We start from the raw sequence: 23,330 nt of genomic DNA on the forward strand, positions 1-23,330 counted from the left end.
ATTTAAAAAATACACATGTACTCTAACATACCCAAATTAACACACGCATCTGCAATGAGACAGGTAAAGCACACACACACACACACACACACACACACACACACACACACACACACACACACACTTTTGATATCCAGAGGCATATTGCTGCTTAATCATCTCTCTCCATACTTCCCAAAACCCCCAGACTGCATTCTTGTTACCTGATAACAAGATAACAGAAAGTAATATTCTCTTTTTTTCTCTTTCACTCCATTTCTCTCTCTATTCCTCTGTCGATCTCTCTCACTCTCATCTGTCTCTGTTTGTGTCTCTCCCCCTCTCTCTGGCCCTGCAGAGTATCACTTTAGCGACGAATAGCGGCCATGTTGTAGCTGAATTTAGCTGCTCAGTGTGTCCCCTGCCATCTGTGTCTGTCTGGCTGACTGAAAATAAGAGAATTCTTTAGATCAGTGCTTACAACAAATAGGTGCCATCTATAATCATAATGTGTGTTTGGTGAGATGGCCCATCTCACATAACACTGGAAATCTGCTTTTATTCCACAACCAAAATCAAAAATGCTGGTGATGGTTATTCTTTTATTTAAAAACCCCATCTGTCATATTTTAGATGTTACTGTCATTTTAAAAAAGCAATAAGTTTCTTTATTGAATAGCTAAGATGGCTAGTAAGCATTTAGGCGGGTCTAAAATCACAGGAAATTACATCTTATTGCTTGACTATGTGAAAAATCTTTAAGTGAATATCTAATATCACAAAACCAAATAACCATCATTTGATTTTATGGTAATAATTTTGTTAGAGTAGTTGAGGCATCTCTGGTTTATCGAATGACAAGTATTGATAAATAAATAAGGGAGTATAAATATATGTGAATAACCATCAAAAGCTGTGACTTTCCTCTGTGTTCAAGGGGCATCTACACGAGCAGGATATTTCCTGAACATCCAAGACACAGCTGTGAAACAACATGAAGGAGCAGGGGCACTGCAGGGCACAACCGCAACATGTGACCCATAAAAGGAAAAAAACCTTCCCAAGCACAGAGGATCTCATCGTCCTTTTAGAAAATATCCTCTGTGTGGACTGCCTAATTTAAGCTGTCAGGTTATGTGCCAATGAAATGCATATTCAACTCCTGCTGTCGAAGGTTATTCCAGGTAACTAAGCGCTACTTTTCTAATGTGTGATATGTGAACATTAAAAATCACTAGAAGGCTGTGTGACATTGCTATATCTGACACAGACAATGTGTCACACATTGGAATTTGTCTGTGTTGAAATTATTGCTCTGTTCTGCAGTCAAAAGTAACCAATTAATTTGATTTTCCTTACAAAAATAACCACATTTAAACTAGATCTATACCCATCCCTGATCCTGTTCTTCACACTTCCCTATCAACTTACTGAAATGATGCTAACTGTCCTTGCCAAGAAAAGTTAAACATAGCGTCCTGACAAAACTATCAGTGAATTCAATAGCTAGATACTGTGAATTTGCCAGAATATCCATGTTAAATATAATTGGATGCACATTTTATGTGAAGTAAACAGTCAAAACCACACTGATTATAAAAAAAAATCAATTGAAAGAAGGATTTGTTCTTAGTTTTTGCAGTCTTGGTAGTCAAAATCAATGGAAGAGTTGTTACTGAATTATCACACAACCCCGTCAAATGAAGTCTTACTTGTCCTTAGAAATTACAGCCAACAAGCAGCTTACAGAAGGAAAAAGTAAGAACAGCGTGTAAATAGTTGATGAATTTGAGTGGGGTTAATCTAATAACAATCCTTTTCAGCTTCTTCTGTGCCTCAGAATTAATATATCATTTATTTGCCTGCTGGTAGCAACGAGAGTGAAATAAGTTACTCTGTCTCTTCAACTCTGAAACTAGCTGAAGAGAAAATAATACAGCTGTGTCACAGCCTTGAAGATCAATCACACGTTAAGAGGTTTACTGAACAAAAGGGAGTTTTTTTTGTTATCACATTAAGCATGTAAGTTGAGGGAACATCAATAGATAAGATGGATATATAGATAAAACCAACTACCATTCACATAATCTCCTATGAAGGCCATGAAATGCTTATTTTCTTATGAAACTTTCTTTTGAATTTCCTTTGCTTGAAATTTAATGAATACTGCCAGATATAAAGAAGATCTGAGAAAAAGACGTCAATAAGAGTCAGTATGTTCCAAGATGTACCTCATCATTAATGTGACTGCTCGACAGCACATACACGTGTGTGTTTCTGCCTCTTAGGGTGATCAAACGTAATATGATAAAAGGTCCTGTTGAGTTTTAAAACATCTCAGAAATAAAATGCAGGAAGCTGAAGAATCTCAAGAGTGACCAGAACAAAGTAAATGCTAAACTTAAAGTGCACTATTATAATGGAGAAAATAAAAAGAAGCACCATTGGTAACAGTTAGGGGTTTGTTACTTTGTTCCATGGGTAACACGGCTTTCAGAGTTATATTGCTTCAGTCTAACAAAGGGATCTTTAACTAAGCTAATATCCTGTATCTTTCTCACGCCAGGTTCAGACTACACAATATTTTTGTCTGTTAAGATGCTCACTGTGTCAGAGTAGGTGATTATGGTGTCATGAATTCTTGCTGTGTCTCAGCTGAGAGACATGACAGATGAGACTTTGCGCCAGGATCAATCATTGCTTGCAGACTTTCAAACAAGCATAAATATCACTGGGAGGCGGTGCCAGGGACCGTCTTCGGTGAACAACAATGTTAAAAAAACAATGGGGCTAAAAAAAAACAAGACAGTTCCATCTCCCGGCACTAATAACATCATTCTCTTTGCTTTGCCACATTTTTAGTTGTGCACAAAAACAGCATGTTGTGTTCCTATTAGTCAACACTTGAAACACATTGTACACTTCAAACATGCTAGTCTTTATGTTGTTCGGTGTCCCAGATGCGGCTACAGATGCCATCCACTATGACACACTACATGAGATAAAACAATAGATTGTCTCACCCGATGCACATGGTCATTCTTGGCCTGACCCTAACCCTAACACCCGATGTCAGCTGTGATCATCAAGTTTATTTTTCATTAAAAACTATTTAAGATACACGGTTAAGGCCACATTTCTATGTGTATCTCGTTGCTTCAAAATGCACGTGCTGCATATAGTTAGTGTACGCACATGTGGCAGCAATAGGCATTTGATTTGGAATGCCAAACTCCTTGTTAGCAAAATGACCTAAAAGATTCCCTTTGTTTATCTGAAATCCCTCCTCTGCATCCCCAAGTATCAGAGAGAAAGCAGGGTCAGAGGGGTTGTTAAGTTGAATATGTTAGTGTATTGTGCCTGACTCACTGATCCTTTATCTAGCTGAGGTTTGTGCAAGTTACAATGTGGCCCTGACCATGTCTCTGAAACACGAGTAGCCTGTGCTGTGTACTGATAAATCCACAATGCTGTTCGTGGCGCTAAAGAAGCAGATGGCTTCCTAATTGTGCCCATTTCTGTTAGTCCCTGCCCTTCTGTAAGTTTCACTTTGGGTCTAAAATATCTTGTAAAATATATACTATAAATACTCAATTCTGTACTGCACTGTAGCCTATACCCATACTGTAAGACGATCATACAGACACAGTGCTGCCTGTAGTATTCCTATGATATTCCTATAATACCTCTATGATCATTCAGTAGCATCTGCGCTGCTGAAAAAACACCCACAGAAAAAGCCACCTCTGCAATTAACTGCTTTACAGGTGACATGTCTCCAGAGATAGTTTTTACTATCGATGTTTGGTGTAACCTGGGAGTGGATGTAATGCGACCAAGCAAATTAACCTGCACTGACCACAGGACACTCAGCTGTCATGTCTGTCACATAAATTAAAGTGGCCCTGCTTGTAGTGTTTCGTGTGAACATGAGAAAACCCTGCCTGAATAAACTCAGTCCAGTGGATAAGATTTAAACGAGTATTTACTCATCACTTTAATACAGTTTCACAAAGATAATTGCAGGAGGGAGAGAAGGAAGATAACTGGATAAAATGGAATTGTAGAATTAGAAATGTCATAGTGAAAGTGTCCTAAAATGATGTCCTTTCCGAGCTATAAATTGGTGTGTGTACATGTGTGTGTTAGTGGTGTTAGGGCAGGGGGGTGCTCCCATAGGGCCATTACTGTCTAAAATAAACAAATCACAGACTGTGTGGCAGTGAGTGCATGGCGATATGTGCATTCTTTTTTATTTTACAGGATGCAAAGCGTCAATTTTGGCTGGTTGATATAGTCCGGATTAAATTTTTGTAAATAGTGATTAACGGCGCATTGGTTCATGAGCAAAGACAATCAAACAGACTGATGAAGCAGGCTAAATCATCCACTGTCAATATATTGTTGCTATTTTCTCTATTGTTGGACACCTCCATTCAGGCATTTATTACACCCATTACAAAAGACATGAGCACTTAGGTTTCTTTCAGAGCTGCGTGGCTGACAGAGTGGGAGGGGACTGAAGTGTGATGTTTTTGTATGCAAGTGTGATTGCATTTTTGTGTCTGTGTATGTGTGCGTCTTTGTTTGTGTGGGTGGGTAAGTGGGTCAGTGTGAATAAAAATTTGCAGTGTTTCTATGTTTACATTTAATTGCCTGCATTTGCAGAAAGTTAATATAAATTTTTCTGGGTTTTTTTTCAGTTTGCTTGTGTTCCTTTGTAATTGTATGCGAATGAGCACTTTAGCAACATGGTATCACTTTTCAATAAGGTTGCAGTAGCAGTTATCGACTGACTCTACTGAAATTCATTTCTTAAAGAAAAAAATAAGTCAATGCCCTCACCAGCATGTACTGGTAAATTGATTCTGTGAGGAGGAGGGATGTGTGTGTGTGTGTGTGTGTGTGTGTGTGTGTGTGTGTGTGTGTGTGTGTGTGTGTGTGTGTGTGTGTGTGTGTGTGTGTGTATGTTGGGGGCAACTGAAGAAAGAGAAAAAGAAAAGACTTTGTGCGTCTGTGGGTTTGGATGAAGAGTATCTGCATGTGCCATTGCTTTAGAGCATCGCTAGCCTTATTAAAGGGTTTATTAGAGAGTTCCAAAGGGGCTTCCCTCCAAAATTGCTTTTGAGAGACAAACCCCTGTCTTTGGGACCAATTTAACTTTGCTGGCACTATAGTTGCAACTCAATAGAAGGCAGAACAAGATTGCAGCAGTCTTTATCATGCAGAACATCAGCGTGGAACGGGTTAGCTAATGCACTATTTCTCTAAAGTGACAGCAGGAAAATGCAAAACAGCTGAAGCTGCATTAAACTCTCACTATCTGTACGCCTGACTTAGTGCCACGCAAAACTCAAAAAATGTAAAATTACTTTTATAAATGTGCTGCTGAATGACATTTTAATGAACGTACTAACACAACATAATAAGACAATCAGTTAAACAACCAAAAAAAATATGTTTTACGTCTCTCACCTTGTATTTTAATGTCCCCCCGTCATTTAAACTGCAGCTATCTCTAGGAAAACATGTGTATTGTCTGTGGTATGCGGGAGGTACGCACATTCTTCCTTTACAAATATCAATTTATGTGTGGGAAAATGTGAATGGGTTTTGTGCGTACACAATATTTGTACATTCAGTCCCAAATCTCCATCAAATACTCACACAACACTGAAAAAACACACACACACACAAGGATACAAACCTCAGCTTTGATCTTGTTGTCTCCGAAGCAGAGATGTTGTAGGTAGGCAGCAGCATTGGACTGCACTGATGGGAACTGGTGCTGTAACATCTGGATCACCTCTGGCAGCTCCGGATCTCTCCACCCAAACTCTCTGCAGAGACACAGACAGAAAGAGACACTTTGATTCCTGCAGCACTTGAACAAAGCATCTGGCCGGAACACAGGAAGATTACCTGAAAGTAGTCCAATAAAATCAGAGAGTCTCTTCCCAACATACCCAGAGCTACACGCATTCACACTTTCACTTATATTGTTTCACAGTACACACAGAGTAAGAGAGACAGATAAAAAGAGAGCGTATGAATAACAGATTTAAATGTCAAAAATCCATTTTGTTTTGTTTTCATATGGGAACGAGCTTAACAAGTTAAGCAAAACAGTGGGACAGAAGCAATGCAAATCATACAGTGAATGCCCAATTTTCCAAAACATTGTCATCTCCACTCATCCAAGGTACGGGAAATGACAGCATGTGAAGATGAGGCCAGCAGGTTAAGCAGGCATTCAGGAACACTTTTGCAAATGAATGTGGAAGAATCTGGCTCAAACCGTGTCACTAAGAGTTGGGTTTTCCTTGAAGAACAACACAGTGTTTCTTTGAATGTCTTTCAATTCCCTATAGCTGGGTGATTCAACATATTGTGCGTTTATAAAAGCTTTACCGTTGTATTTGAAAACGGTTGCCACAATGTCTGATAAACACGACAGCGTCTCTTACAAAGCTCCGAGGACAAAGCATTGTCTGTTACTCTGACTGGCGTGTGGTTTCGTGTGAAATACACAGTGCAAAGCAAGAAAAAAATGAGAATCCCAAAAGCATACCATGTCAAGGTGAGGGCCATCTGAATTATTTTGATGTGGTGAGACGTGATGTTGATGTTTGACACAAGCCCTGAAATCCTCTTGAATAAGCTTACAAAAAGGGATAAAGTTTGAAGAATTGCCCATCAAAGCTTTACGAGAGCCTGCATGCTGCCTGCAGTGTGAGTGGTGTGAGTTATGTTCTATACTTTCTACCATTAGGAGTTTACACTCCTATGAGCACACTGGACAAAGTGAAATAAATGTTTGTCCCTTGGTAATACCTAGGAAATGGCCTCCTTTATTGTATTATCCCCTGCTGATAATTGTTTTGCCACAGTCCCCCAAATGAGGAAATTATGAGTGTGCAGGAAAGTGTGGGCAACTGAGCGTGAACACCCGTGCACACGTGTCTCCACAATCTACAGTAATACTTTCTCCAACAACCACTCTGTAAACTGCTTCTCTGTTTCTTCCTCTCTCTCTCTTTCTCACACCGCTTTCAAAAAACTGTCAACTCTCAATAAGATCTGAAGAAAACCTATGTTGAAATTTTGCGGCTCCCATCGATTGTGGTGTTTGAGGATTGATTTTGTTGTTTCTGCCTTCATGCTCACTGTTCTGTGCCAAAATGCAGCTCACTGTAATCCCCATCAAGCTATCGTGAAAAACGCTGATTTATTTTGCCTGCTAGCTCAGTCTCCCCACACATGAAAATGTGGTAAATATGGGACAATTGACCTGCCTGGAGTGTTAAAATTGATGGGGTGGAGGATTGTGCGTGTGTGTCTGAAGTTTTCGCAGCAGAAAATGAAGCCTCGACACCACGCTCTCATCTCTGTCGGATCAGGCGAATGCGCTCTATGAAACATCTGTGAAAAGCAGAGCGTTCACGGGGAGTAAACATGGCTCTCAAAGATAAAGCAAGCTCCAGTGTGGACGGCTCTTTATCTGCCGAATGATAAGTGTTCATTCAGCCATAAAGCGGGACTGAAGGAGGGAGGTAGAGGAGAGATAGAGGGAGGGAGGAAGAAGGAGGGATTCCCAAGGCATTTAGGGGATTTAGGAGGAGAGACCCTCAAACAACACTCCTTAAATCACACAGCCAGATACCATCAGGGCAGTTTGTTTGTTTATGTGTGTGCGTGTGTATGTGTGTGAGTGTGTGGCAAGATTAAGATAGGATCATGATGTGTGTTTATGTGGACACAATTGCCTCAGTGCCTGTTTGTCCCTGTGTGGGTTTGTGTCTGTAAGTGTGTGCATGTGCACGTATTTGCGAGTGTCTTCATGTTAATCTGTGTCTGTACTTCAGTGTATGTATCTATCTAACGATGTGGTAATGTGCATGACTGTCTATGTGTGTGTTTGAGTGCGTGAATGTGTGTGTGTGTGTGTGTGTGTGTGCGTCATCCATCGCCTGCAGCCTCCCAGCTCTGTCAGTGTAGTTAATAGAAAGCAGAGTGATCTGCTGATAAGATAAGCATCATGGCTCGCCATTAATTAAAAAGCCCTGGTAAGGAGAGAGATAGAGTGAGACAGAGTGAGACACAGAGGGAGAATGAGAATGAGGAAGGAGAGTTTAGGGGGAAAACCAGAGCATTTGAAGGCAAGTGCAGGTACAACGGGCAACAGAAAGCTGGTAGGAGGCAGAGAAAAAAAAAAAGGGTTTGGAAAAGAGGGAAACAACCTCAGATGAGATGCCAGTCATGTCAACACAGGTGCTAATGAGAACTACAGCCCTTGTAGACGCACCGCTAGGCGACAAGCCAATGACGTGAAACAGCGGGATGCACACAGAAAGAGATGCAGCCCGCGAAAAGGAGAAGTGATCAAAGAGGCAGTGCCAACAAAACTGCAGGGTTCACACTAAATACCCACACAACGGTTTTTCCAGGAATCTGCGACACAATATGCTGCCGTTTATGTGCCATATTCTTTATGATACTTAATTATTTTATGCTTCACCGTGTGGTTATAAATACCGCACAGAACAATTTGTTGACTTGCCTTTTTCAAACCTGAGCTGCATGTTCCTGATATGACACACAAGTAGGCATGAGAATAAATTAGGTGCCACTGTTGCCGCACAGAGCTCCGTGTTCCTGGTTAGATGGGTTACTTTGGCATTTCTTGAGGCATGCGGAGGCGTGATGCAGCGAAATACTTTCGGTGAAAACACTAGGTAAGGCAGAAACGCAGTCTGACATACTGAGAATAAAGGCAGGTGGCATGGGGGTTGGTGCAGGTGGGAGGGTGAAGGCAGAGACAGACTGATATAACTGGGACAGGAGAAAAGACCGCTGTGTGATGCTAGGGCTTTGATGCAGGCTCACGTGCACGCACACACACATGCACGCTCAGGAGGGGGTGAAATGTAATGGAAGGGTACAACATACGAAAATGCACAGATTATCAAAGGATTCCTTTCTTTTCATAAAATATCTTCTCATATCCCCCTCGTTTCATGCCCAGGTCTCATGGGGACAGAAATCCCACCATGACTCATTTACAGTACACACAAATTAATATACAATATCCTGACTGATTGGGTATATATAGAAACAAACACAATAATGATAACTGTGTTCAACAATGCTGATTTTCACACAGACTTGTCGATAGAGAGGCAAAGTCATGCCCCTTCCAGTGGACCACAATGGGATCTTATTTAAGAGAAAGCACAAAACTTTCCTTCAGCATAACTGCAGCGATAAATACGGCCACACTTGTTGTGATTTTCACCTTTTGTAATATTTTTTCTGTGCCAAGGTGACGGCACAGGAAACTGAGCAAGATGTAGTTCACTGAGTGGTTTTACACACAATTGAATGATTTACAAACTGTGACTTTCTTGACTTGCAAAATTATCTTTTCAATTGACAAATATATGTGTAATTCATGGCACCGTTCCAACAGGATCAAAACTCTCCCTTGCTATTGATCATTGTACACATTTTTTCAGAAATAGGGGGCACACCAGAAGGGGCGGGACTTTGCCTCTCTATTGTTGCTGGAAATAATTCCAGTTTCTCTGCTCTGTGGAGGAAGGCTGAAGGTGGAGGGAGAGACATGAGTGACAGCAATACATCTTTTCCCTGCTGCATCATTCATTGTCATGTTCCCTGTATCCCTGAACTCAAACGGATAAGGTGGCAGAGCCAAAGTGTAGAGGGATGAATTATGTAATGGAGAATGTGATAAATAACGACAAAGATAAAAAATGAGTGCCACTGAGTTATGGAATGTAGTGTCTCGTGTTCATGAAACGTCAAACTGCACGGAAAGGCAGGTGAGTGGAATAGCCTTGGATGTAGTCACTATGAATTATACATTGTACCTGTCGCTGGACCTACAATACATATTCATATTTAAAGTCAGGATTAATACAGATTTAGGTTTTTGTTTTCGTCATTCTTGACGAAGCATCCATCATATTGAGGTGCCCTTCAGCAACAGCTTCAGAAAAGTAATTATGTTGCTGACCCTGAACGGGTCAGAAAAATCTTTATTCAAATTCCTTAATATTTGAATTATATCAGACCCATTTTTAATACTATTCATGGTCTAACCCCAACCCTTTTTGGCATGAGTCAATGAATGCATCAGCAGCCATTTAAAGGCACACCTGGTGGCAATAAAGTGCAGCTCAACATGCAGAACGCATCATTCAGTTCTTTGTTGTTTTTTGTTATTTGTTAATAAATAGTCAATCCAATTATCCTGGTGTGGGCAGGACCATTGATCGATTTGGTCTTCTGTGGTTCACCCTGAACAAGCTGGCACCTAGGAGATATGCACATCTGTGCATAGGGTATCTTTGATTTTCAGCCAATCAATGTATATGCAATCTTTACCTTCTCCTGTGCTACTTGTTTTATGATTCTTGCAATCCCCCGCACAAGGGATTAACAGGAGACATGATATGGAAGACAAAAGCAAGTTCATACACATATTCAATGGACAGTAATGCTCAGTGTCACTGTGTCAGGCAACATCGTAGACTGTAGTCTTTAGTCTTATTTATTTAAACAACACAGTGAGATGCTTGATGCTCTTTATCTGGTATCTCCAATATTGAAATGCATTTGCCGTGACATAAATGATCACATGCCTATTAAAATAAACCATGAGTGAAAACATAGGTGGCTTCAATGGGATCAATAAATAATGTCAATTTAATAAAAAAAACATTTGCACAAATGCACAAATTGCATAAATATATAACACACTGCAGCATTATATTTATCTGACCTTACTCTCCATCTTCACAATCTCATGTGGTGCACGATTGTACACACAACTTTGAAAACTCAATGGCACATGATTTGGGTCTCATGTCCCAGGCCACATCCGTCAGCAGGGCCCACAATGCATTTGGAGTGACAGTTCCACACAGGAAGCCTGTCCCGCTGGCCTTAATCTGATTGGACAAGGCCTGTCATGTCTGTTAACTGATTGGAGGGTCAGGGATGGACAGCCTGGCATTGTGCATACCAAAGCAGATGCTAATTAGGACTTGAACATCAATCTTCATCACTGCGTTGGGATGAGGGGGAGGCAGAGAGAGAGTGAAAGAAAGAGAGAGAGAGATAGAGAGAAAAGGGAGAGAGACAGAATAGAGAGAAAAGAACCAGAAAAAACAGCGGAAAGAGAGAAAATGCAATTTAGGTAATTTACTGCCTTGGTGATCAAATATCTTGTGTTGCTACGAACGAGGTGAACAAGAGCTTGACTTTGACCGAGGAGGAAACGGCACATGTTTCAAATATTGGCTATTGAATCATAGTTGCAGTCCAGACTCACCTTTTTCCTCTTCCTCTCTTTATCTCTTATTATTTGCATCTTCTCTTCTATTAAAAAAATCATACCTTCTCATTTCCACTGACAGCTCCTTTCATATTTCTGCCAATGTATGTCAATTATTGAAAGAAATGGGAAAATGTGTAAATTACTCTGCAGTCATGTGTAAGAGTGGTATGGATGTGAATAAATATTGAACTTCTTTATATAGCACATCCAACCTGTCCTGTTGTTTTCACACCTGAGTTCATAGGTGCATCTGTTCACATATGTGTATCCACGTGTGTGTGTGCAAATGCTCCTGTATGCGTGCTCGGGTAAAGTGTATTAGTGGAGGTAAAGTCGATACGAAGAAGAGACCTCAGCAATTCCACTAATAAACAGCAGTCAGAATAAGATGCAGGTGAAGATGCACAAACATTGACTCAAAGTGCAGTCCAGGGTCTCTTTAATTAAAACAAGACCTTAATTAAGATGCTATCCAGGAAAATAGCCAACTCTGTAGATGTGCCCCGCTGACAAATGCTTGAAAGGTAAGTTTAAGTTTCTCTTTGGCTCTTACAGCCTAAAGGAACATGAATATAGATAACTTCGCAATACATACAAACATGTCTTTTTATTCATCTGTGATACTGTTGATCAATACAAAATCATTATAGATACTACCTTTAATTTGTCTGCAATATCGACTGAGTACAATATTGGATTTTGTCTGTCACCTTGGCTCTCGTACCCTTAACAAAGTTACATGTTTTGTACATGCTCTTGTCTCTTGCTAAAATGTCTCTGCTCTCTGCTCTGTAGCAGCTGGAAGAGCCAAACACAAATCCCTGCAACAGTAAAGGGGATCAATGAAAGGTTGGGAAAGAGAGAGGGTGATACTGGTAATAGCTGGGCAGACAAATGGATAGCTAGAGCTGGGGGATGGAGCCTGGAATGAAACCCATCCAGAAATAAACAGTGGACAAAATAAATCTGTGGTGAGTCATCTGGTTGAAAACACCTCATCTTCTGTCACTTTCCTCCTCCTCTTCACCTACGGCTCCCCACTTATTAATGGGCAAATGGAAATGACTCTGATAATCACAGATCACCTCTCTCCATGAAAATAGAAAAGTGAGCTGGAAGTGTTAATTTCCACACAGAAGGTAAATCATAGGGCAAAGACAGAGAGGAAAAGTAAAGAAGAAAAGAGGAAGAGAGACCATGAGTAAGCGCAAATGATGAATGGACTGGGCAGAGGAAGAGAAGTCTCTTCATCTCTTCAGTCTGAGAGGCCACATGTGGCTGCTTCTTCTTCACACCCTTTTGTCTGCACATACTACGACCCCTGCTTTTCACTCACTCACGCTCTCTTTCTGCCTCTTTCTCTTTCTTAAGATGAGTCTGGAGTTTTTCTACCTGAAGCTCATGCAGCAACCACACAAACGAAGACAAAAATCAATATGCTTTCTCTGTGGCATCTTCCAGCTGGGAATAGGAGGCTCAGGAGGTTGAATAAAAGCGAACAAAGGACAGAGTGAGAAGAATGAGAGGTGTTGAATGAGACTGACTAACATGAATGGGATAGAGAGAGAAAGAGATGACGGTGTTGAAAGAGCTGGTGATGAAATTTACTGTATGTTACTAGCAAGCTCAAAGAGAACTTGAGCAATTTTGATCTATTTATTATTAAATGATGTACTATTAAAGTTTGCATTTATCATTTTTGATTAATATAATCATAGTATAGTGTAATATATAGTTCATGCTATCGGGGACTATTTTAAAGTAGTAGAAGTTAAAATACTTGTTATTGCATTAATCAAAGTGACGACTAAGGAAGGTTGCAATTATTAATGACAAGCTATTCAAGCTGATAGGTGAAATAATTATGGTTCTTCACCGAGCATCAAATATTTCTTTGATTAGGTAAAGACATTTTTTTTTTTTTTATCTGCTTTCTAGTTCTTAAACCAGGGAAACATTTTTCCTTACTGTATGATTTTCAAGTAAGAAAGTGCCCTTCATGTACAAAGTCCTGAGATAGTAGGAGTGATTATGCAAAAAGTGTCATATCTAAAAGAGGATTCACATGAAGTAGGAGGGAGATACATTTCTTCTTATCTTTGAGTCTTCCTCTGGATCTGCTCCTCTTTCACTGTATCACTGCTCTGCTGCCCAAATACTTTCCACCAATTTACAGCACTTTATGAATTGTGGCTCTTTCTACTCGTTGCCCTTTTGATAATTTGCTCTGGATAAGTGTGTCTACTTGAAAATTAAAATGTAGAAAATGTCATTTAAGAGTGCGTGTGCGACTCTAGCATGGGTGGGGCTGATGAAGGGGAACATTAGTGTGCAGAGCCATGGAGCGATTTGCCAGGGTAAGGAAAACACAAACGCCGGCACTAGTCCTTGCAATTAGCTGAACACACAGAAACGGAGGCCTAATCGAATAGGGCATTAAGCTGACAGACAGGTGTTCATTTATATACACACCCAGAGAAGGGCATGCACATACACAGTGTATCGAACACATACAAGCAAGGTACACACACTCACATGCATATAAACATTCAATAAAGCACGCAACCTTTCATATTGCATATGCATTGAAGACACACAAACATACACACCCCTATCTACAAAGACGCAAAAATGCACACATTCACATCAGCTATTATCCCACATTTGCTGATCGGTAATTTTCAGCCCGGTGGCACTATTCCCCCGTTACACAGTGCAATTACTGGATGTTTACACAGCCAAACAATAGGCCAGTGAAACATACACTCAGTCAAACATTCATTAGACGGGCCAATAGAAGCTGAGGTGACCTAGATCATTACAATGTACCACACAACACGCTCATTAAGATTGAGCTGTGTATGTTACTGTAACTAAAGCAAGAATAAGGCACGACCTGGCTCCTTCAGAACATCTATCCAGTTGAAAAACAATTTGGTTGTGGCCAGAGACAAAGCAATGTTGTTTAAAGTGGACTTCATCATGCTGCTACCCCCATTAGTATGGCTTGTGTACTGTGTCCAACGTAGGAAGGGAACTATAATTTGGTCTACTGTACGGTGTATCACTACAAGGAGGTCTGTTCATTTTTTACAGTTTAACACAGGCGAGATGTCAACTTATTATAGTGGTTTTCATTACTACATCCAAATCAACATACAAAGGAAAAGCAGAAAATAAGTGAGCTTCAACAGGAAAAATGGTTTTGCAGTAGACATGTACTGTAGATACAATGTGATATACAGTATTGCTAATTTACTGATCCTGGCAGGAGAGTTGTTTTTCTTCTTGCCCTCCTCAAAAGTCCTAACAACATTAGTAAAGCTGTTTAACGATGAGGCGTGAGGAGTACACTATTGTGTCTCAAATTTAAGATGACTAATACCAGCCCTCTTTAGACTGGGGTTGATTTTTTTCGCAAAATGATGATTGGACTGACATCAGTGAACCACCATCAGCAGAATCCACTGCAACGATGTCAGTTAAGACTGACAAGAACCACTCTAACTTCAGCAGTGATGCAACACAAGTGAACAAAATGACCAATCACATACCCATCCACTACACTCAGCCAATCATAGTGCAAGCAGAAGATTAAACTGGTGGTGATGGAGAGCTTTCTGAAAAATTACTGCCCCATTGTCTCTTGATTTGCGAGCCGAGATGCAATCATGTCAACTAGTCTGCTCTGGCCTCTGAATGAAGAAAGGTGAGCTATTTTTACTGTGATGATGCTAATGAGGATGCAAACCCATGAATGTGTATGTGTGTGCATGTGCGTGCGTGTGTGTGCATGACCAACAAATGCATCTTCGTGCCTCGTCCCTAATGAAGGTGCCACGCACTGTCAGTTTGTGTGTCTGTGTGTATAACGCAACCACAAATTATCCGGAATTATTCTGCCATGTGAATATCACACTGATAAGGTCAAGCTAGATATTAGCACTGTCTACAGCGGGATGTGTGTGTGTGTGTGTGTGTGTGTGTGTTTGTGTGTGTGTACGGACATGTGTGTAATGCATTCATCCACAGTCAGATTCACATAACAGAACCAGGCATTTACTATAGAGGTCAGAGACCTGTCCTGGTATTAAACAAGAGACGACTTGCCAGACAACTCGTATACTCAGAACCACACACACACACAAACACACACTTTTGTACACGACTGTGAATCCTTCAAACTGCCCACACACACACTCTGGGTAAAATCAATTGACTGTTGCGCCCCATTTACAAAAACATCTTCATCACAGAACTAGATTTTCTCTTTTATTTAATTTTTCCTCTCTCTTAGTTTTAAAGCGCACTCTCTTCTCTGTCAAAGAGAGGAGTACATGGGAAGTTAAACACCACAAAACGGGATAAGTGGAGGCCAAGGTGACAAGCTGCACAGCTCTAAATAAAAGCAATGGATGGATAAAAGATGAGGTGGAGACAGAAAGCTTGTGAGAGGGAAATAGTCATTTCTAGTGTGCTCAGTGTGCACAATAATCGACATAGACTGTAAACTGTACACACACCTACTAGCAGCTGTCATTTATATGAACTATTATTGCCTAGACAGTTTTCACATGATTTAGAGTTATTCCACTGAAAACTTTTATTGACAGGTTCCATTTTGAGTTCAGTCTCAGTTACTTTGCTGTGTTGAAACTCTGTCTGAATTGTTGTTAGACAAAGGTCAGTCCATTTATGGATTTGTTATAAGGGCCACATGGAGAGTGTATCACTAAGTATTTGACAGTGTATTTGTCTGTGATTGTGGGTGGATTATGATGAATCATGACAATTGGCCAGTAGGCACAGATGTCTGAAATGCTTTCCACTGATACCAAAAACTTTGTCATGCACTTTTTCTTTTAAAAAACCTGATTAGAAAGATACACGGCCATGAAGCTAATTCAATAGATATCAAGCTCTTCTTACCAGGTTTCTTGAACCCCTCACCTCTATAATAGAAATTGTGTTTCTCATTAACATGATCACTGAAAAACTACAACCTGTATTTGGCCAGTTAGGATCACTGCTATATTTTAACAATGTGAAATGTCAGAATAACAGTAAACCGACTGATATTTCATCTTTCATCAAATTCCCTGTGGGTCAGATGTTTATATGCGCTTAGTTAGTATTTGGTAGCAATGCCTTTAAATCTTTTAACTTGAGTTTAACATTTAAGGCAGCCTTCCACAAGCTTTTCACAATAAGTGGCTGGAATGTTGGTCCATTTCTTCTGACAGAACTGATGTAACAGAGTCAGGTCTGTAGGCTTCATGCTCACACGCTTTTTTCAGTTCTGACCACAAATTTTCTTTCGGATTGAGGTCAGACCTTTGTGATCGCCACTTAAATACCTTGCCTTGTCCTTAAGTCATTTCTCTACAACTTGTAGAAAAATGGCTTAAAGCATACTTACGGAAGTATGCTTGGATTCATTGTCAATTTGTCCAAGACCCATTTGCTACCAAGGTTTAACTTACTGGCTTTTGTTTTGAGATGTTGCTTAATACATTCACATCATTTTCCATCCTAATGATGCAGCACCACACCAGGATGCTGCCACCCCTGGGCTTTACCGTTGGGATCGTGTCCTTCGGCTTACAAATCTCCCTCTTTTTCCATCAAACATAACAGCAGTCCTTATGGCAAACAGTAAAAGTTTTGTGTCATCAGACCAGAGGATATTCCTCCAAAAAGTAAGACCTTGTGGATATCTATACATGTGTGCCTCTTTCCCCCAAGAAAATAATCATCATACACTTTTTGTATTGTCAAACTCCCAAGTTCAAGCTGGGTGGTGCTGAAGGTTTTCCAAACCTGCATCTACTTTCCTCTAAAGAACTGACAGGTGTATAGCACTTATATATCTAACCCAAAACGGCTCTATAATTCTATAATGATTTGCCACTGCTCAGGCATTACAGGGTAGTTTAGCTTACATTTTACCTTGGGGTGACTCAACTCTCCTTGGGCACTGTGTGAGTTTAGGTGTGGGTATATTAATATTTCAGTGGGGCCTGGTGTACAACGTGTCTGTGTGTGTGAGAGAGAGAGATAGAGTAATCAGAGAGATGACGCAAGAGGATAGAAAAACTAATAAAAACCAGTGATTAGCTCATGCACCTGCTATTCTCATTAGTTCACACTGGGGCAATAATACAGCAGAGCGTAGTCATAGCAGAACTGTTTTTGCTAAAAGCTGTGCAAGAAAAGTACGAGAAATATGCTGATAACAGTGCTGACTATGGAGATGATGACATAAAAAGTAAGAAGACAGCAGTGATAAAATATGTAAAAGACAACAAAATATGAAAATGAATAATTAAGATGTCGACAGGCATGATGGGATCATGACATTTTTAACGCTGACTATCATCTGAGATTGATTGTAACAAAGATTGCAATTCGAGCACTATTTTTCCGACTACTACGATGTGCCGGACATCAGAGTGCATGAAAGCGGATGATGATGGAGTTGGAGAAGGTGGATGTGATGATAAGGATAAGAATGATACTGTAAGGCTTTCTGCACACTGTTGTGATTATGATATTGATGATGATTATGATGAAGTAATGTACTATCTCATAAAAATGATCCGCTGCATTTAAAGATTTGACATTTCTCGAAGAATGTGCATCGTGCAGCTATCATGTGCTTAGACAGGTGCACACGCACACGCACGCACACACACATACACACACACACACACACACACACACACACACACACACACACACACACACACACACACACACACACACACACACACACACACACACAAAAACAACCTTCAAAGCGGATTAAGTGAGACTAAAAGCAGTCATCCACTTCAAGCAGGATGGGGATGGAGGAAAGTGAGGAACAAGGAACAGAGCTCTGCAATAGAAACATCATGTGCAGGCTCCAACATGGTCGGGCTCATATGACAGAGTGCAGACTTTGAACTGAGTACAATGAATCATGTACCATAACTCTTTCACCTTTTTTATGAGGATGATCTGAAATTTGGGTTTAATTGCCAAATAAACAAACAGCATGCACACTGCAGGACTCCAATGTTATTATTGCTCTTATTTATTGCACCAAAGTGACGTTATGAAACAACTGCTCTTCAGTCTGAGTCTCAAATTGTACTAAGAGCCCTACAATGTGTGAGCCGTTTTTGTTTACCTTGTGATTTGCTCACTTTCAGCTCAGCACCTGGCCTCTTTGGCTTGGATGTGCATCCATACTCCCATTTGGTTTTATTTGCTGCCTGATATTCACTGAGCAACCTTTCAATGACACAGATGACTGCATTCTCTAAAGTGGTATAATTTGGTAAGAAAACTTTTTATTTTCCACATGTTCACCCATCCTTGCTAAATGATTGCTGGCATGAAAGTAAAACCCATGATGGAATAGGCGTGAAATTATAACCAAGCTCAAGCAATGTCTGTTTGACAGCTCTGTGGCAGCTATAAAACACTGAAAACATGTAGCTGGAATTGCCCATGACAATTTGTGCAATGCATTTTCTCTGAAGATTTGCTATACATTTTGCCAGATATCCATGGTTAATACTCTCTTCTTCTGCCATATTCACAGTGAGGGCTCAGCAACTCAAACCATCAGTACCCCTTCCTCATTAGCCTGTAATACTGATCTATCCTGATGTAAAGATGAGGACTGCAATTCACAAGATTCAGGCTTTGGTGTTGACAAATGGCATTTCGAGACTGTACATCAGTGAAGTCATTCAGGAAAATACACAAAAGGTACAAAATGTACACTGGGGAAAATCAAACACGACCACGCATGAGTGCACATGTTACTTATTTAGACTTTGTGCCAGTGCCCACAGAGACACAACTCAACACACACACACACACACACACACACACACACACACACACACCTTCATCAGGACAACCTTGTTCGATGACTCATTCAAAGGCCTGTATCTGTTCCTCAATTCACCATGCTCTCTCTCTCTCTCCCTCTCTCTCTCTCTTCCAAACTGTCCCTCCTCTCCTCCCTCTCTGTCTTTCACTCTCATTCGTGCTGCCATCATTCTACTAAGATTAGTGTTTCACTTGAGTCACAGTCAGAATGAAGCATCTGCCTGGCTGACAGGACAGCCTTTATTGATATTATGAGGTGAAGGGACATGCACACACACAGACACACACGTAAGTGCAAACAGAAATGCTGACGAAAACATACACGCAAAACTATCGTCAGGGCGGTGAGTAGAGCTGAGAAATCACTCTATACCCTGTGGCGAAAAAAAAGGGGGAGAAAGACAAAGGTGGAGAGATAGACGGAGAGAGTGGAAGGAATTGAGGAAAAGGGCAGGAAAGACAGGCTGCCTTGATAGACACAAAGGACAACAGGGGGAGTGTAGGAGAACTGTGTGTTTAGACACAGAGCAATGGAGAAAACACTTTGGCTGCTGGATGAATGCCTGCACCACTCAGCCCATCATCACTGTCGAGCCCTCTCTACCTGCAGAAGTGTGATGGAGAGATGAAGAGAGAGAGAGAGCGATGGAGTGATGGATGCATGATGGAGGAGTGTTTCTAAATTGAGTCAGCACCCCAAGGATGCATCACAATTATTTTGTCATGACTCAATAAAAAAAACTTGGACTGACTCTGCAGATCACAAGCTGGAGGACTACGATCAAACCCGGCTAGATTCCCGGGATGAAAATAAATAATGAAATAAATAATGAGACAGCCAAACACCCACTTTTTACATGGTAGACGGAAGCGTTTCCCCTCATAGTAAATAACTATTGTGGGACTTCTTGACAATAACTAGCATCAGCACTGTGTTATCAATGAATCAATCTTGTTTAGCTTTATTTAACCTAGGGGGATTCAGTGGACATGAATGCTTTTCCAGGAACGCCCTAATCCACACTCACACGGTCTGATCAGGTGGGAACTGAAGAGCTCCACTGGAACAGCTGAGGGGTGTTTAATGGTCTTGCTCAAGGGGACTACAGAAGTTGGTAGTCAGGAGGGAGGTTCAAGTGCTGCTGGTTCACTTCCCAATAGAGACAGATTAGACAGATGTGTCTTACTCAGACAACCACAATCAACGCCACAATGGGAAACAAACAGCTGAAAAGCTAAAAAAAAAAAAAAGCCTGCAGCTTGCTTAAAATCATCAGATTTCACCATGTTCAATGATTATTTCAGCCCCCTATCTACCAGAGTGTAAAAGGGTAAATTAACAAACTTGATATTGTCGGCCTATTCCAGTGCCCCTTCTCTTTACCTTGCTTTTCTTGTACAAATGATACCACTAAATAGCCAGAAGTGGAATACTTTGATTTGACTGAATCTCCAGATAAGGCCTGCTGATCTTAGTTGGCTTCAATCTCTTAGGTTTGCCCCACTGAATCAGCACTGTAATCTATTTAATAATAATCAAAGCACACAACCGATGACTTACATTTTACAGCCCTTTTAAACGCCGGTTTGAAATTTCTGCTGCGGTCTCTCAATCAAAGCAAAAGGTGTAAGTAGCGTGGGACCTTTGGAGTTGTTGTCTTCATTATCAAACAACCACCATTGCTGATGAAAATCTATCTATGTGACTTAGGCAGAAATGGGTAGTGTTTTCAAGTTTTATTCATGTTACGTTTGGTAACATCTCCCGACTTCCTTCCTCATTCTGCAAGTTGTAGTGCCAGGCAACCAAATGAAAGACACAGTCACCTTGAATGAGATGAGATTTCTCTTGGTTTGAGCGTTGTTGGAAATATTTGGGATAATGTAAGTACCCAACTAAAGAAAATATGCATTGTAACTAAAAATCTATAACAGATGTTTAGTAGTTTTTAGACATTTTAATTCAGAAATGTTACACATTTTACCTTTAAAGGCTTTGGTTTTCCTTTCGCCACCCTTTAAAACTTAGTTCTTGGTTCTTTACACTGTTGGTGGTATATCCCATCACACAGCAGCTTTTAGGCATTTTTCTGTTGTCTGATAGCAGATGGAAGTGACGAGGAGGCACCTTCATGCAGTAAAAAAAATCAATGAAAAGCGATAGATTGTTTTCCCCTCCAGGTGTGCGAAGGGCTTAATTGCGCTTTGTCTCTATCCAGATTTATCCTGACAGTGTAGGGATCAAAGCAATGGTCCTCCAGTTACAAGCCTGCAGTACTGCCCCCATTTTAGTTAATGCTCCTGTGATCTTGCAAGTTTGAATATAACCTTTCTTAGCCTTTCTCACAATATGTGTTTTGTCTCTCTATGTTCTATTACAATATTGACAGCAGCTGCTTTTTTCAAGGGCCTTGCTGGAGAATTTAAGTGTTACATGTCTCAAAATGTTATTTGAGAGGTCCTCTTTCAAGAGGTAGAGTGAAAGCTCATATGCATTAAAGAAGAAAAGTAACTTACACGGAGGCAAAAAGGTCAAAACGACAGTACTGTATGTGACGGGATAAAAAGTGAGCATATGGTGCTTCAACTTATGAAAAAAATGGCAATGTGGCTTTCTTGTCCACTTAACTGCTGCTTTATCCTTATGTAGTGTTCTGCAACACACTGGTCTCCTTTCTTTAGCATGCAAAATATAATTTTATATTAAGTTTCTGTGTGTATATATGTTTGTGAGTGGGCATTAACGTCTTCTACTTGCCTCCACAGGAATGTATTATGGGATGATTGTAATATTCAGGTGCTCTGCAGATGGTGGTTACCAGCAAGTCAGCATGACTAAATGTGATCACATATGCAAGAAACGACTGCAATCATAATTTCAAATAAGCACACATATAACAATAAACAATAAAAAGTTTGCTCACATCTTATGCAATGAGTTTACCTTTGCAGAAGTTACCTTTTCATTTAATCAATGCGTTTCCCTATTTTAATGGATCCAACTACTTTCTTCACTTACATTATGTACTTGTGTTCTCCCATTTTCAGCTTTATTTTAGTTCTCTGGTCGTTACTGAGTCCCGCTGGGTCCAATAACAAGCACTCAACGCTTGATTTCCTGCAAGCAAGTCAGCTGAAAGGTCAAGATCCCTCTCCTACACAGGAGATATACAACTCACTGACCTTCACATCTGCAGCCCCATGGAAGACTGAGTCTTGCTCAAAGATAGCAGTGGCATGCAAGATGTACTACTGCTTGACATTAATGTCCATGGTGGATGTTAATAAAAAAGGTAATTAAAGACAAGATACATTTCTCTGAGTGTTAAGTCGATAGCACTGACTTCATGCGAGACTGCGCTGAAGTCCGAGGGAATATAAAACCTTGGTAGCGCTGTCTCCTGTGGGTCGTTCTACTGATAGCACAGTGCTACACATGTAACTGAAATTTGTCAGCATTCAGGGTTGATGTGGTCTTTACTCACACCGAGCAGCACCAAGAGATCCATATAGAGAAAATTTGTCTCAGCTGGAATATGTTTCTTACAGATAGATCTGTGAGAAACATATTTGGTCAAAAATTTCAAATCAACAAGATTTTTATTTTACTTCAACCACGACGGAAAAGACAAAGTATTCCACCAAATAATGCAAATAATAATAGGCAGATGCTATTAGCACCTGGGTGTCCGTAGCAAACAATGCTATTAGCATCCACAGCTGAATAGCCCATTTGACTGTTAACATCTGGATGTATGTAATCATTACATGTAATAAACCTAACTTAACCTTGCTTCAAATCTCACTGAATACTTTTGGATTCATTTTAATCCACATTAAGATAAAGATCAGCTGTCTAAAAATCTGTTAATTTGATATTTATTTCCATACTTGTGTTTTGTCTCTACTAGTGTAGCACTAAGACCTGAGACAGAGAGAGTATGGTTACACTGTGTTTCTTTCAAGTATGAGCTAGAGGAGAGGCGAGGTGAAGTGAGGCGTGGGGAGGACAGAAGATATACAGTAATTCTGCTGCTGTGACATTTTCCCATAATCCCCTCCAAATGCCGCCAGTGTTGGGAGACAGAGCAGCAGAATGAGG

General features: G+C 40.4%; 1 protein-coding gene across 3 annotated transcripts in view; it reads right to left on the reverse strand.

The window, feature by feature from the left end:
- ctnnd2a (catenin (cadherin-associated protein), delta 2a) overlaps nt 1-23,330 on the reverse strand; it is a 256,428-nt gene that overhangs the window by 77,407 nt on the left and 155,691 nt on the right. For all 3 annotated transcript variants that reach the window (XM_084340351.1, XM_084340349.1, XM_084340350.1), the window contains exon 13: nt 5,687-5,819. In XM_084340351.1, the coding sequence (XP_084196477.1) occupies nt 5,687-5,819 (133 nt within the window). The remainder of the gene's footprint in view (nt 1-5,686; nt 5,820-23,330) is intronic.

Source organism: Pagrus pagrus (genome assembly GCF_965226575.1).
Source record: "Pagrus pagrus genome assembly, chromosome: 20".
Lineage (NCBI taxonomy): Eukaryota > Metazoa > Chordata > Actinopteri > Spariformes > Sparidae > Pagrus > Pagrus pagrus.